General features: G+C 36.0%; 3 protein-coding genes across 5 annotated transcripts in view; 1 reads left to right on the forward strand and 2 right to left on the reverse strand.

Annotated features, from left to right (window-relative positions):
- Positions 1–3461, reverse strand: part of Hel89B (histone acetyltransferase 1) — a 68757-nt gene extending 65296 nt beyond the window's left edge. The window contains exons 1-3 of one of the 2 annotated variants that reach the window (XM_071588679.1): positions 3308–3461; positions 3083–3164; positions 2739–2980 (exon numbers count right to left, since the gene is read on the reverse strand). In XM_071588679.1, the coding sequence (XP_071444780.1) occupies positions 2739–2980; positions 3083–3093 (253 nt within the window). In that variant the 5' untranslated portion in view covers positions 3094–3164; positions 3308–3461. Of the gene's footprint in view, positions 1–2738; positions 2981–3082; positions 3179–3307 lie in introns of both variants that reach the window. The other variant, XM_071588680.1, reaches the window with a different exon arrangement.
- Positions 3462–3850: 389 nt separating this feature from the next.
- On the forward strand, positions 3851–10210 carry vito (nucleolar protein viriato). 2 transcript variants are annotated; one of them, XM_071588683.1, is made up of 5 exons: positions 3851–4112; positions 4217–4308; positions 4381–4486; positions 5662–5823; positions 9939–10210. In XM_071588683.1, exons 1-5 carry the CDS (start codon positions 4026–4028, stop codon positions 10179–10181), a joined length of 690 nt encoding a protein of 229 aa, XP_071444784.1. In that variant the 5' UTR covers positions 3851–4025; the 3' UTR covers positions 10182–10210. The 2 variants fall into 2 exon arrangements, with proteins under 2 accessions (XP_071444784.1, XP_071444785.1); XM_071588684.1 differs by having other exon boundaries at positions 4051–4112; positions 4195–4308.
- Positions 9008–13343, reverse strand: Nthl1 (Nth-like DNA glycosylase 1). Its single transcript, XM_071588682.1, has 4 exons — positions 13003–13343; positions 12756–12926; positions 12524–12683; positions 9008–10493 (listed from the first exon to the last, which is right to left on the reverse strand). The coding sequence occupies exons 1-4, from the start codon at positions 13333–13335 to the stop codon at positions 10243–10245; spliced, it is 915 nt and encodes a 304-aa protein (XP_071444783.1). The 5' UTR covers positions 13336–13343; the 3' UTR covers positions 9008–10242.
- Between the last annotated feature and the right edge of the window lie 103 nt (positions 13344–13446).

Genomic DNA, 13446 nt, shown 5'->3' on the forward strand with positions numbered 1-13446 from the left:
GTATCACAAAACCTTCTTCCCCTTCACTATCACATTCAATGCTATGTCTGATGTCTAGTAAATAACACTGGTTACTCATCAACAGAGCCAATACTAACCAAAGAATCTTCTGAGTGATAACCACTCATTTTTATAACTTTGGTAATCTTAATTTTTTCCCCCAACAAATGCTATGGAACCATTCTAAGGGTGTTATTCTTTAAATTGACAAAACGCACTTTATTAACTAAGGTATGACATCACATTTGTACGACCTTTGTATCTGTTTTTATGAAATGGTCATAAAAACCATTTCTTAAAAACAAATGTAAAGTTCATGTAATGCCCCAATGTGACTTGGAAGTCACAATATTTAAATACAAATGTAATGACAAGACATTTAGAAAATCAATAATACACTAAATATAAACTATTTACTTCATTAATTTCATAATTTTTATAGCTTGACGAATGGATGAAAAAAGATGTAATAAACATACACTTAAACACTACATGAGACAATATTCGCCATGTGCCAAGTCCTTCAAAAGAAAATCCACCAGTGAGAGATATGGTAAGCAAAAATTGGTCTGGTGATGCAGGGATCATACCAGAAGCCAAGCTAGTTTTCCAAAGTGTGAAGGGTCCAATGAAGCCTGATTACCATTCAGAGATAAACGGAACTCTATTCTTAAGTTAGTTTCATCAACTTCTAAACTGTTTCGAGGAAGAATACGTGATTGCGATGGAGAAGACCAACTACCACTCACAGCAGAAGTTCCAGGTGGAGAAAGACACATATTATCCAGTGACTTGGAATGAAAGGAATTGAGTAAAATCCAATTTTACATGGGATGAGCGGCTGACACTGTCAGACATAAAAAAATGCCCAAAAACCTAGGAGCTTGACAATTTTGCCTAGGAAATGTGGCATGAACTTGTGGGTCTTCCGCTCTACCACTGCAAGAACAATCCGATTGAGCTGGTTAACAATCAAGTGAAGAGAGCAGTTGTAGAAAACAACACAACATACATGTTGGAAGATGTGGAAAAGCTTATCTGGTTTTGGATAGGACGGAGAAAGAAAACTAGTGCATGCAGGAAATAAATTGCTGGCATGATTTGCGCATAAATATTTATTGTCGCAAAAGTATTTTATACAAACACATTTAAAATTTTTCAAATTTGTTCCCACTGGGCCAAGTAAATTGAAAATGATGTGGTAATGCTGTAAGAGTAAGGAAAATCTTGAATGGACTAACTACGTGCAACTAACTATAGCATAGTTAGCATAGCATCACCGGCATTCCACCAAATCTACTGACTTCAGCAAATATCCTATCCCAAAACACACCTCCCTTAATAACCAATCATTCAATAGCTGCTTAAATTTCAATGCCCTAGAATGCTGCCCTGAATCTGAATTACAGATTCAGGTGAGTCCCCAGGTCCAGCTACTCTGAATCTGCATTTCAGATTCAGGGAGGCTGGATACTGCTTGCAGAATCTGCAATGCAGATTCTGGAAGCAGTATCTGGGAAAGAAGTTGAGAGATAGATGACATACGGCTAACGAAATGCTTCCTCGCTCCAGGTGTTAAATGTGAGGCATTTATGCCACCTTCCCCAACCACCTTCCGATCACACCACTTGCCCACTCACCTACTCCTTAACAACTTGCCTCCCCCCCATCATCCGGCATCCTCACTCACCATACATTCCTTCTCCTCTATCTCTCTCCAGCTCCCCATGACCTCGCCCAGAGAACAATCCTTCATGGGCATCACGTTCATCCATTTGATGAAGACGACATGATCGCCAAAACGTTTTGTGGAGGTTGCATATCTATCGCACATTATAATGGAAGAACTATACAACCCTATACCATATTTTCAGTCAGCTTCTAACATCAGTCGGAGAAAGTAAATGAAAAACATTGAACACAAAACTATCCTGGCTTACCATAATCCCTTGCATATTTATATACCTGCATGTAAATATTGGATAAGATGGAAGATATTTTAACACCAAATCACTTGGTTAACTAATAAATAGTAAAAGTTATATTTCTAGAGGAGTGTCTTCTATATAATTCCTTAAAATCTATTCCCTGAAAAATGCTATCGATGGGATTGACGTGCCTGGCCAATATAGGTGATTTGTGGATGACTTGCTCTGTAATCCTATTTAAAACTAATGAAAATGTGGATTTTAAATGCAAAAATTTCAAGAGAGTTTCATTCCCCAAGATTACTGCAATACTTTAATTTTTAATTAATCTAGGAAACATCTATGGCATATTAACGATAGAAAGTACTTATGTAACGTTTTAGTCAAACTGCTATGATCAAAATATAAAGCCGAAAATTATCATTTTTTGCTCATCCCTAAAGATAGACATTCAGTTCGGCACTTTTTTGTAACCTTATGGCATCAACGCCACCAGATCCGAACCTAATTTCACTAATGTGTGATGTGAATATTATTGGGATGAGGCCTGTATTCCTTTACTTAAGAATAAAATGACGCGAGAATTAGGAAACCGAAAACTCGGATAACCATACAGAAATGAATTTACTGACACACTGCATGAACAACCTTCATCGGTACAGGCATTCCATATTAAAAATGTCTTTATTTATTTGAAGAACTCAAGTATTCCGCATTACGACGGAATAGGCAAGTAGTAATATATGGGGTGACACGATGAACGTCAAAGCTCTGCATGCTAACAAATATCAGTGTAATATCGTTATTTACCGATTTTGGTGGCACAAGGCTGAGGATTCCACGTAGGTACATTACGAACAACAGCTTCAACAGCTTGTCCGGCAGCTATTCTGGTCTCCCAAGACGAGGAATGAATATAAGTAGAAATCCTACGTAAAAGGTTATGAAGCTCGTGGGGATGTAGTCGTTGAACTTCACCAAGCTGCCGAGCAGCAGCTCGACGTGTAACTGCAGAAGATCCATTCTCCAATAGCGTAAAAAGTCGGTCAAGTCTGTAACATGATAGCACCAAGTATTAAATGAACAATATGGACCATTACGGAATTGGAATTACACCTGAATGTATAGAGTGACTAACTAGATTATACTCTCACCTCGACGTCATTATAATGGCAACCAATGGAAATGTCAAAAACAATATAAAGTGTTGATTAATGTAGTGAAATCACCGTTTCCCTGCAAGAGCAAAACTGTTCTGTTCATGCATTGAGTAAGGTACCGCCTTCCAATTACAATCACATTTCAATTGCATATTAACAGGTATAAGGGTAAATTCATTTCTATTTCACCCCTATTTATTTGAAATGACACAATCGTACCTCTGAGCAGATACTTCAAAAAGTCTTGTTTTGAACAGCTGTTAAGTCATTTCAAGAGTATACTCAAATACAATACCACTCATATCGACATATCAGGGGACATCATCCGATTTCGGTGACTTTAACACACTTGAATCGCGTACCAATCGGGTGTAAATAGAGAGCAAAAATTTTGTACGTAAAGGGGGTATGCATCGTGCCCCTCTCAAATTTATACTGACAGCCATGTTGCTGATGAGTCCAAATTTATGCTTTAGTAGTACTCCGATTGGTGCAAAATATTTTCAACATGGTGGAACTCGAATTTTGTAACCAATCATGAAACCTATCATCTTAAAGCAGACGACAGCTGAAGAACGTATTCCACGAACTCCAACTCACAAGTTTGAATCTACATGAACAAGATTCATCAATAATAATCATAGTGGCATTTCAGTTTTACTCACTCTAATTGTAATCCATTAGTTATTAGTATCACTTAACATGTAGTGAGTTGTGGCATTTTCCTCCGGGTGCGAGGAAACGGCCCGATAATTTTCTTCATGTTTGCCAAAAAATCCAGACACCATTCATATGCCACTAAGATCCTTCTGCTATTATGATCCTTGCAGACTTTTTCCGGATTTATCACTTGTTATCAATTCCTCCTTTCTACCAATTTTCCTAAAAAAACTCGTTGTAGGGTGGTACAACACATGTGAAAGACGTACTGCGCACCATGAACAACTGCGAATCGGGCTACGCGAACGTAAACAGTGGGCAAGACAGTCCAGCATTTCTAGCTGTAAAGGCAAGCTGCACACCGGTAAAGACATAGTAATCGGTTTCGTTTTTGTTTACATTTGGTTCATGAGCATTACCTCATATCATTGTAATATTTGCAATAGATTTGTCTAAATATTGTTACAGGAAATGGGAAGGAATCGCGCCAAATCTGGCTCATCGAAAAGTATCAATAGAAAGACCAAAATACATTTGGTCTTTGACCCAGCCGCTCGAAAGTAAGTATTTTTCGTCCATTTTAAAATAAAGGGTCCTATTGGGAAATATATCACGAAACCGTTTCGTTCAAGGGCTTTTTTGACTGGTTTCCACTCAAGGAAAATGCAAAGAAAGAAAAAAGCACAGGAAGAATTCGAGAAGCAGTTAAAAGAAGAAAAGAAGAGATTAAAACTTGAGGTGAGTGCAAAAAACCTAGGCATGACTCAGAATCTTTTCTTAAACTTTCGCTTATGGAAATACCCTTGCGTTTGGGAGGTATGCAATTGGAAGTAATCGGATAACCCAGAGTGTCTTCCTCCTTCTGTCATCCATCTGTCATTTATATTCATCTTCTTGGTTTGTATGATCTTCTAGGGCAAATAGCTTTGGGGCTCTAAGAGTTTCAATTTACTAAATGGATAAAGTCGCAAAGTGAAAAAATGAACAGAGGCCTCGATATTTAACGTTGGGCATTGTATTATTATTCAGAGACGTCCCGCCAATCTGTTGTGCAGGAAACATCGGTAGTCACTTCACGCGAGTTTCTTTTGTTACAATTGATAGGTGTAGAGGGTCGATTTAAATTTCTGTCGCAATTTTACTCTATTCCTAGACGTGACATGTCATGATAATGGAATCTTGTCATTTTGACGAGAATAACCGGCAATTGATTAATGTTGTTTAAACTTCGCAGTTTTCGGAAAGCACAAAAACCTGTGGTATACCTAAGCCTGTAGGCATGCGGATTCGTAAACAGCGCACGTGCCCTTTTATTACTTGTTCGCTCATTTTGACAATTTTGAATGATCTCCTTTATTTCTTATAAAATTAATCTCACTCATTTTATATCAAGCGAATACAGCTTCTTGTAATACGACGCTTCTCTGATTGAACCACTTCATTCCTCGGCCTGTTTACTGTGTTAAAACACATGCCATCATCCTTACTTCAATTTTGTAGAATAGTTTTGCGGCTACTAAATGGCTTATACCTTACTCTACCGTAGTTTCCACTGCTTCTTTAAGTATTATCATATTTAAATTTTGCATTAAATAGCATTCCAGGGGAACAGTTAAGTTCACTTTACTTTTCCAACCATTTCTGCCTCCACCATCTATTTCGCCTCCCTCCTATCCAGTTCACTCTTATGACAAATACTTCATCTAGTAATTATTTTGTCAAATTTAAAGTAACCATTGCTTTCCTCCTCGGAGAATTTTGTTTGCATTGTCCCTTGAAAATCCAGATAAAATAGAATTGATTTCTTTATCTTGCTATGATATGTACGTGATTATTTTTTAAACATAATGATGCAGTTCCAAACTAATGAATATATGTTTCTATTCGCATTTAATTTTAAACGTCCATTTTAGGCAAAAAAGGCATATTGTGATATGGTTAGCTCTCATCAACCCATCGTTGAGCAGAATGAGCTCAATTCTGAAGTGATGAATTTGGAAAGCCATTGCATCAGCATATGCGAACTATCCACAGCGGAAATCTCAACAAAAAATAACTGGATTGGGGAAAACCAGGTAAATACAAACTAGGGAATGTATATGTTATGAACTCTTTGATCAAAATAAGGCTGTGTGAGGCCATATGATTGTTCACTATGAATGAAAAATCTGTCGCATCTACTATATCTTTCCAGTTGGATTGAATGATCTTTTTCATCCTATTTGCCTTGTAATTTTATATAAAAACAAATGTCAACCGGCTAATTGTATTCCTTTGAATATATTTTCTAAAATTTTAGAGAAGAAGAGAAGTGTTAGTTCTACACATTAGGTTCCAGAATATTTTTAATATACATGCAATTTAAATGAAAACATATCCTATGGGCATCTGTTTTTGGAGTCCTAACTATACTTCATTTTCTTATGTATTGGCATGCTAAATGTTCCCTCTCATTTTAGTAATTTTTGGGCATTTTTAACTTTCTTGACTGGATTTTCTCCATTTTCAATATGCCATAACAATAATTCATAATGTAGTGCAGTTTTGAACCCTTCAGAAATAAATGTGTTTGGTATATTCTTTAAATATATTGGGCCACTAATGGACAATTAAAAAAATATTATGGCACCGTTTTAATAAGGTAAAATAAAATGCCTTTGATTTGAATATTACATAGGATTTGAATGTGCAGTGTACACATACATGGGCAGTTAAAAAAAGTTGTGCTAAGTGAGATAGCACCACGGGTGTGTATGGAACTTATTTTCAGCCTGTGTCATCTCTCTAAGGAACAAATAATGTTTCAGCCTGGTTGGTCACTTTCTCTGTGTTTAGCATTCATTTGAAAAACAATCTAGTTAAGTGATATCCAAAAAAAGGGCAAAAGAGAATTTCAATTGTTGATCAGATATTATTTTATGAAGGGTAAATCTCCTCTGAGGCTGAATAGAAATTTGACTAACTGGGAAATCAGGGCTTTCAGTTACAATAGTTGATAATTTTTCAGGTGGCTGCATGGACACAAGCAGTGCTCAGGATAATGTATGCCAAGTTGAGTTACTATTGTGGAAATATTTATTAAATCTTTTATGTAGTGATGGATGACATTGCTAAAGCTTTAGCGTGTTGAGTGCATGGGTACATAATATCTTGCCTAAATATTTCAATATGAGAAAGTTCTCACCCAGATGAGTGTTCATATCTGATCAAAAATAATATCAAGTTACTGTCCCAAAGCACTAGGAGATGTTGAAGTAAAATGTTAAGGCATAGGCATCGTTAGGACAGACGCATTTAAACTGCAGGCATCATAAGCATGTAACTGTGGATAACTGGGAAACGTCATTACTTGCGTCATCATGGCGATGCATACTACGAGGGTAATCTCAGAAGTACTCACCCAACAAAGACAAAACAAATATCTTGGAAAAAAATGTTTTTATTTTTCAACCTCCTTTCAGCTCTATACACTTTTCCCAGGAATGTTCAATAAGTTCGATACCCTTTGATTGTAAGAACTGTCTTGCTCCTCAAAATAGCCATTAACTGCTGACATTACTTCTTCATGCTTGGAAAATCTTTGACCACCGAGCCACTTTTTCTAGTTTATGAACAGAAAATAATCCAAGGGTGCTAAATCTGGAGGATAAGGTACATGAGGTAGCAATTCAAACTTGAATTCATGAATTTTGGCCATTGCAATAATAGGTTTGTGTGCTGGTGCATTTGTCCTGATGAAACAATACTTCTTTGCCGAATGCGGTGGCTTTTGCTTGATTTATTCGCTCAAACATTGCAACAAGTTCGTATAATACTCGCCGCTCTTAGTTTTTCCATTTTCAAGGTAACCAATGAAAATTATCCCATGTGTATTTCGAAAAACCGATGCCATGACCTTGCCTGCAGATGAAATGGTCTTCGCCTACCTTGGAGTAGGTTCTCTCCTTTGTTCTCCCAATGTTTTGATTGTTCTTTTGTATCGGATGTGCAGTAATGGACCCATGCTTCATCCATTGTCGTGAAACGACAATGGACCCATGCTTCATCCATTGTCGTGAAACGACACAAAAATTCTGATTTGTACTGTGAAACTTGGCTAAACACTCAATTTAAACATCTTTGCGACACTGGTTTTGCTTGAGTGTGAGCAAATGCAGCACCCATCTTGCACACAGCTTTCTCATGTCCAAATTTTCGATTAATATGCGATATGCTGCACTTTTTGACGTACCTATTATGTCTGCTAGCTCATGTACTTTTGGTCGACGATCATCCAGTATCACTTTGTGGATTTTTGACCATTGTGTGACCATTTCTTGAGTCTTTACCTAATTTGGTCGACCACTGTGATGCTCGACTTGACAGCTCGTGCAACCTCATTCAAACTCTGCTACCCAATATTTTACTCTTCTAAACAAAGGAGCAGACTCACCCAGAGTAGAATCCAGTTCAGCTTTTATATTGGTTGGGCTGAGGCCTTTCAAATAAAAGTATTGTATCACATAAGGATGACCAATGTTCTCCGTTTTCACACACTCACTGAAAACGTTCATTATGGATGGCTTCCAAACAAATACTAAACAACGTGGCGTCTTCGAACTTAAAACATATGCTATATAGATTGCATGCTTTCTAATACAGTGATATTTTTCAAACAACTACCGCCATCTCTAGGTCAGGCCGGGTACTTCTGGGACCACCCTCACAGGCATTGTTGTATTATTTAAAACCTGAGCTATAAGAAAAACGGCCCTTTCATAACAATGCACCAGCTTGTTCCTCTGCAGTGGTGACCACAATATAAATGGAGTTACAATTCCAACTCATTCCCCACTTCAGCTACACTCTGAAGTTTTCTCTCAGACAACTACCTGTCTGAGAGGTAGTTTCTCTCCAGGATGAAGAAATGGCTAGCTGAAAGAGATTTTCCCAAATAAGGCGTAGATTACAGAAACAAATGCCCATTTTACGGTTGGAATAATCAAGTTATTTAAATGGAATCAACAAATTGAATTGACATTGGACAAAAATTGTATGCTTTTTAAGGGACTATGCTGAAAAATAAGTGGTTAGTCCCAAAAATAGTAGTTTTTAGACATTTTTGTTTTCACTTTTCAAACCACCCTTTTATGAGTTTCTGCATTCAGCGTTCCCATAACTTAAAGAGTAAAAATTGTCTTCTTTGATTTCATCATTGGTAGCTTGAGAATTATCAATAGCTTTGAGGAATGGTTTTGAATAAGATTCTACACTTTCAAATATGGTTTTATAAACTGATATTATTGTTTTCTTATTATTTTATGGTGATTATTACACATTTATTTATTAATGCTCTTGTTTGTAGTAATTTTTTAATCTCTGCATAAAAATTAAAAAAATGATTTCCAAGATGAAATGTTCTTCATAAAACCTTTAAACATTCTTAAGAAATAGATATAATATACATCTTTATTTTGGGGGAAGATTGATAGTATGGAGTCTCTTTTACCACCTAACCCCCCATCTCACATTTACAAGATTTAACTCATAGATAAATTTCACAAATAGCAATAAAATGAATGCATATAATATCTTAAAGACTAACAAACAGCAACACAGTACATTTAGTTGCCCAGTTCAATTATTGACTACGACACAGTACATACAACGTATAAAACATACCAAATGCAAACAATACTTGTACAACAATATTCCTGGTGGTATTTACAAAAGCAATAAAAGTATGATGCTCCTGCAAAGGAAAAGATCTTGAATTCTGTTTACAGCTGGATTTTACTGGTTAGTTTGCTGGGATTTTTAGGAGTCTTTTGAAGTGCATGTTTGAATGATGAGAGAGGTGCATTAGTTATAATGGGTAATAGCTCATTCCATTGATGACAAGCTGTGACTGCAAATGACTGGTTGTATGTAGTTGGTCTGTGATGAGGTATATAATGAGTTTATGATTACATTTGCTATGTAGTTTGTGTTCTGCTAAGGCTATTGAAGTAATTGACAAAATACTGAGGAGTTTTATAATTTAGTATCTAATAAATATGTACTATTAGTAACAAAATAGGATAATTTTTCTATTGTAAGAAATGGCATCATGACATTACATTGAAGTCACTGTGTATAAATGGCACAAAGTAAATTTCCAGATGAATGATGCCTAAATGCTATTATTGTTTAATGACCTTACTATTTGTAGGTGGACTATGACAATGAAAAAGGATCCAATTTGGAAAAACCAGATGACAGTAGCAGCAAACCCGAAGTGCCACTCAAAAATGAGAAGGACATCAAAAAAATTCTAAAAAAGAAGGCAACTCTGAATGCCAAAAACAGCAAGCCTCTCCAGAAACAAATGCAGCAGCAAAGGAGAAAAAATAAAAAGGAATCTATGAGGAAAAATAGGTTAAAGTCAAAAGTAATGAAAAATAAGAAAAAGTGATAATGTAAAATTATATATAATTATATTACTCTTTCATAATTGTGCCTTATTTCTTTAAATTTCAACTTTTTTCTTGTGTTTTACACTTATTGGCAGAAGGGCATATACTTTTATTCAAGCATGAATTGCATAAAGGATTAACTGGTTTACAAATAGTTTGACCAAAACCAACAAGTAAATGATTAACTTCCTCCCAGAGTGAATGTGGTAACCATGCCTCAAGAGATACCCTGGTTTTCTCAGGTGTTTTGGTGCCTTTCTTCCCGACCCAATGCAGGCGGTTTGATATCCTATGAACATGTGTGTCCACTCCTGAAACAAAACATAGAATACAATGACATTAAACACTATTTAAAGGAAACACCAATTTGTTTCTAAATTATACATATAACTATAGTGTACATACTAAGTATGGCTACATATACTGCCAAAACCCTTACACTTCATTACTAGCTATTCCAATATATGAAGACCAAGAATTCTGTTGATATCAGAAATTTTTTTGTATGATTTATTAACACTTGTAAAATCATGTAAAAAAACACATTTTGGGTACGCTGTAGGGTAAGTTTCCTTCCTATTGTAACCCCCAGATATGTAGATCTGAGCCCCAAAAAATAACAGTTTCTGAATACGTTCAGAGGTATCAGATGCACTTTAGGCTTTAGGAGACACTGATCAAAAGTCATTTGCTTAACTCAATTTAGCTATTATGTAACTTTAAGAGGGTCACACGAATTTTACATTAATGAAATCCAAAGTTTTTTATGTACTTTTCATAATATACTGGAAAGTTTCAGCAGCTGACTAGAAGGCCATGGGTTTACAGTGGAATGATACCTCTAAATGCACACTTTGAACTTGTGCTTTCAGATTTTCTGGATACCACAACAATCTGGGAAACCAGAAGTACCTTAGGATAGGATAAGTACTCTAAACCTGAGCTTGAAGTTTAAAAATGCTGTAGGCCAAATTCTGCTCTTATGTAATTCAATAAACCAACCAGCAGGAAAGAGATTATCATAGATTTATTTCAATTTCAAACAGTTTATAATATCAAACTCAATGGATACAGTCAATCAGTTCTCAACTATTTTCACGTGATTTATTATATATTATGCTAGTTGTTTCAAATTGCACTCATGTCCATTGTTGAAAATCTTATGGTAAATCTATCTAGGAATATTCTGTCAATGGCAATTTAAGGACTTTTCTTCTTAACTTTATTACCTGACATTCTTGATATTTATCAGATACTATTGCCGTGGATCATTAATTTTTTTATAAACTAAAAGTTTCAGTCCCATTTCAAAAGGTCTCTTCAAGAGAATAAATTTCATTCACACAAATTTCAAATATAATAGATTAATCAATCAATATACAATTGATTACAACTTTGGAAATCCACTGATTATGCAACTTGAGGTTAACAGATGTATGTATGTACTTGATTTTTTCATGTGAATTAATTTTACCACATGCTATGGAATAAGAGAGCCTATTTGAAATTCTTGTTCAGTGGCTATGAGGTGAATACAGATAGCATAAGTTAATGTTATACCACTCCAGTCTAAATGACACACATGCTAATAATTTATCATCTCTAAACTACTATAATCTAGTGTCATTCCTTCCATTCATTATACATTAAATGCAGCTTTTGGATGGGCTTAAAAAACTATTTTGTCAATACATATATCGCGAGAAATTCCTCATGGTTACCATAAATTATTCCCTTTATTGGAAGATAAATTTGTGTTAAATAAAAGGATAACTGCATGAAATGGAAATCTATGGGCCATTTGATTTCTCGAAAAAGCAAAACAACAAGCGCTATTTGTTTTGCTTTTTCGAGACAGTCCTAAGCCACATCAGCTATCTAGTTGCTGCACCCACCCAATAATGGCCCATCTTCAACCTTGGTTCCTCGTACTATTTAAAGACTAAGATTTTACATGTTCGTGACTACGGTGCGGAAGTTCACTGTTTTGGAAAATAAACAATTTTTAACATACTCAAAAATGCTTCATTGGGATGATTTCTCAATGACTTCATTATTTCATTTATAAATGTTTGCACTTGAAATTGTTACTTGTCAAATTATTCCTTTGTATTACTGTTAACATACACCATTTTTGCCTAGTTACTCTCTTAATCCTTTGAAATATAATGTTGCACTTCAGAACTGCTAGTTAGGAATTTCCAAGTAAATTTATAAGCCGAGTGTAAGTGCCCAGTGTCGTACCTCCGGTTGACTAAACAGCCTGAGTAATCAAACTGGTCAACCTGGTGTTGGATTTTCTCTGGATGCTCTCAGAGAAAAATCGACAAAAAGAACTTACCAATACCAGTCACTTTACCCCACGCACTATTCATGCAAAGATGCGCCATTTTTGGTCCTACTCCTGGTAAGCTGCAAAGATCCTCTACGGTAGCTGGTATGTCTCCAAAATATTTATCCTTCAGTATTTGGGTGGTTTTCTTAATGTTCTTCACTTTTGTCTGAAAATAAAAGTTCTTTTCTAAGTGCTAAATTTAGCTCCAAGCTTCCATATCATCAATTGAGGAACTAACCTTCCAAAAGCCCACAGGGTAAATCAATTTACCAAGAACCTCATCCTCTGTTTTAAGTATATTTTCGATTGTTAAACCATGACTTTTCAACCGCTGCATTGCTGGATAGGTAACAGTATCTTTCGTTTGGCTAGACAGCATCAGAGAGAGCAGAATCTGGTATCTACGGACCTGTATGAGACAGAGTGGTATATTATAACATGCACTTGTGTTACATTTCAAAACTAATAACTAATACCCTACACACCTCAGGGGTTACTTCCCTATCACTGCATTGGTCACAACCCATGGTGTCCACGGGTGCATCATTGTTTTTTCGCATTTCCCTGATGTTATTCAAAGTTTCCATCCAATTATCGGGTTTACCAATATTGGCTTCAGTCACCGTCTTAGGGACTTTGGATTGAGTTGTACCTGGATCTTCGTAAACTACGTTTACGTGTTCACGTTTCAATTTCCTCCTGGAGGGTCGTGTTTCACTATTATCGCTCGCTCGTGCGGGTTTCCCCATTTTAGAATTTATAAATTTTCCACCTGTGGTCCAGTATAAGCGTAAGAACCACATGCAAAAACGCGCCATACACTGACGTTCTTCAGCGTATCGAGCGAAATCACGAATCATCCGAACCTGTTGAGAGAGCGCTGAGAGGAAACAGTAGAATTTAGTAATAAAATTTTACCACCCGCCATG

Source organism: Hetaerina americana, unplaced genomic scaffold (genome assembly GCF_022747635.1).
Source record: "Hetaerina americana unplaced genomic scaffold, ioHetAmer1.1.p SCAF_3, whole genome shotgun sequence".
Lineage (NCBI taxonomy): Eukaryota > Metazoa > Arthropoda > Insecta > Odonata > Calopterygidae > Hetaerina > Hetaerina americana.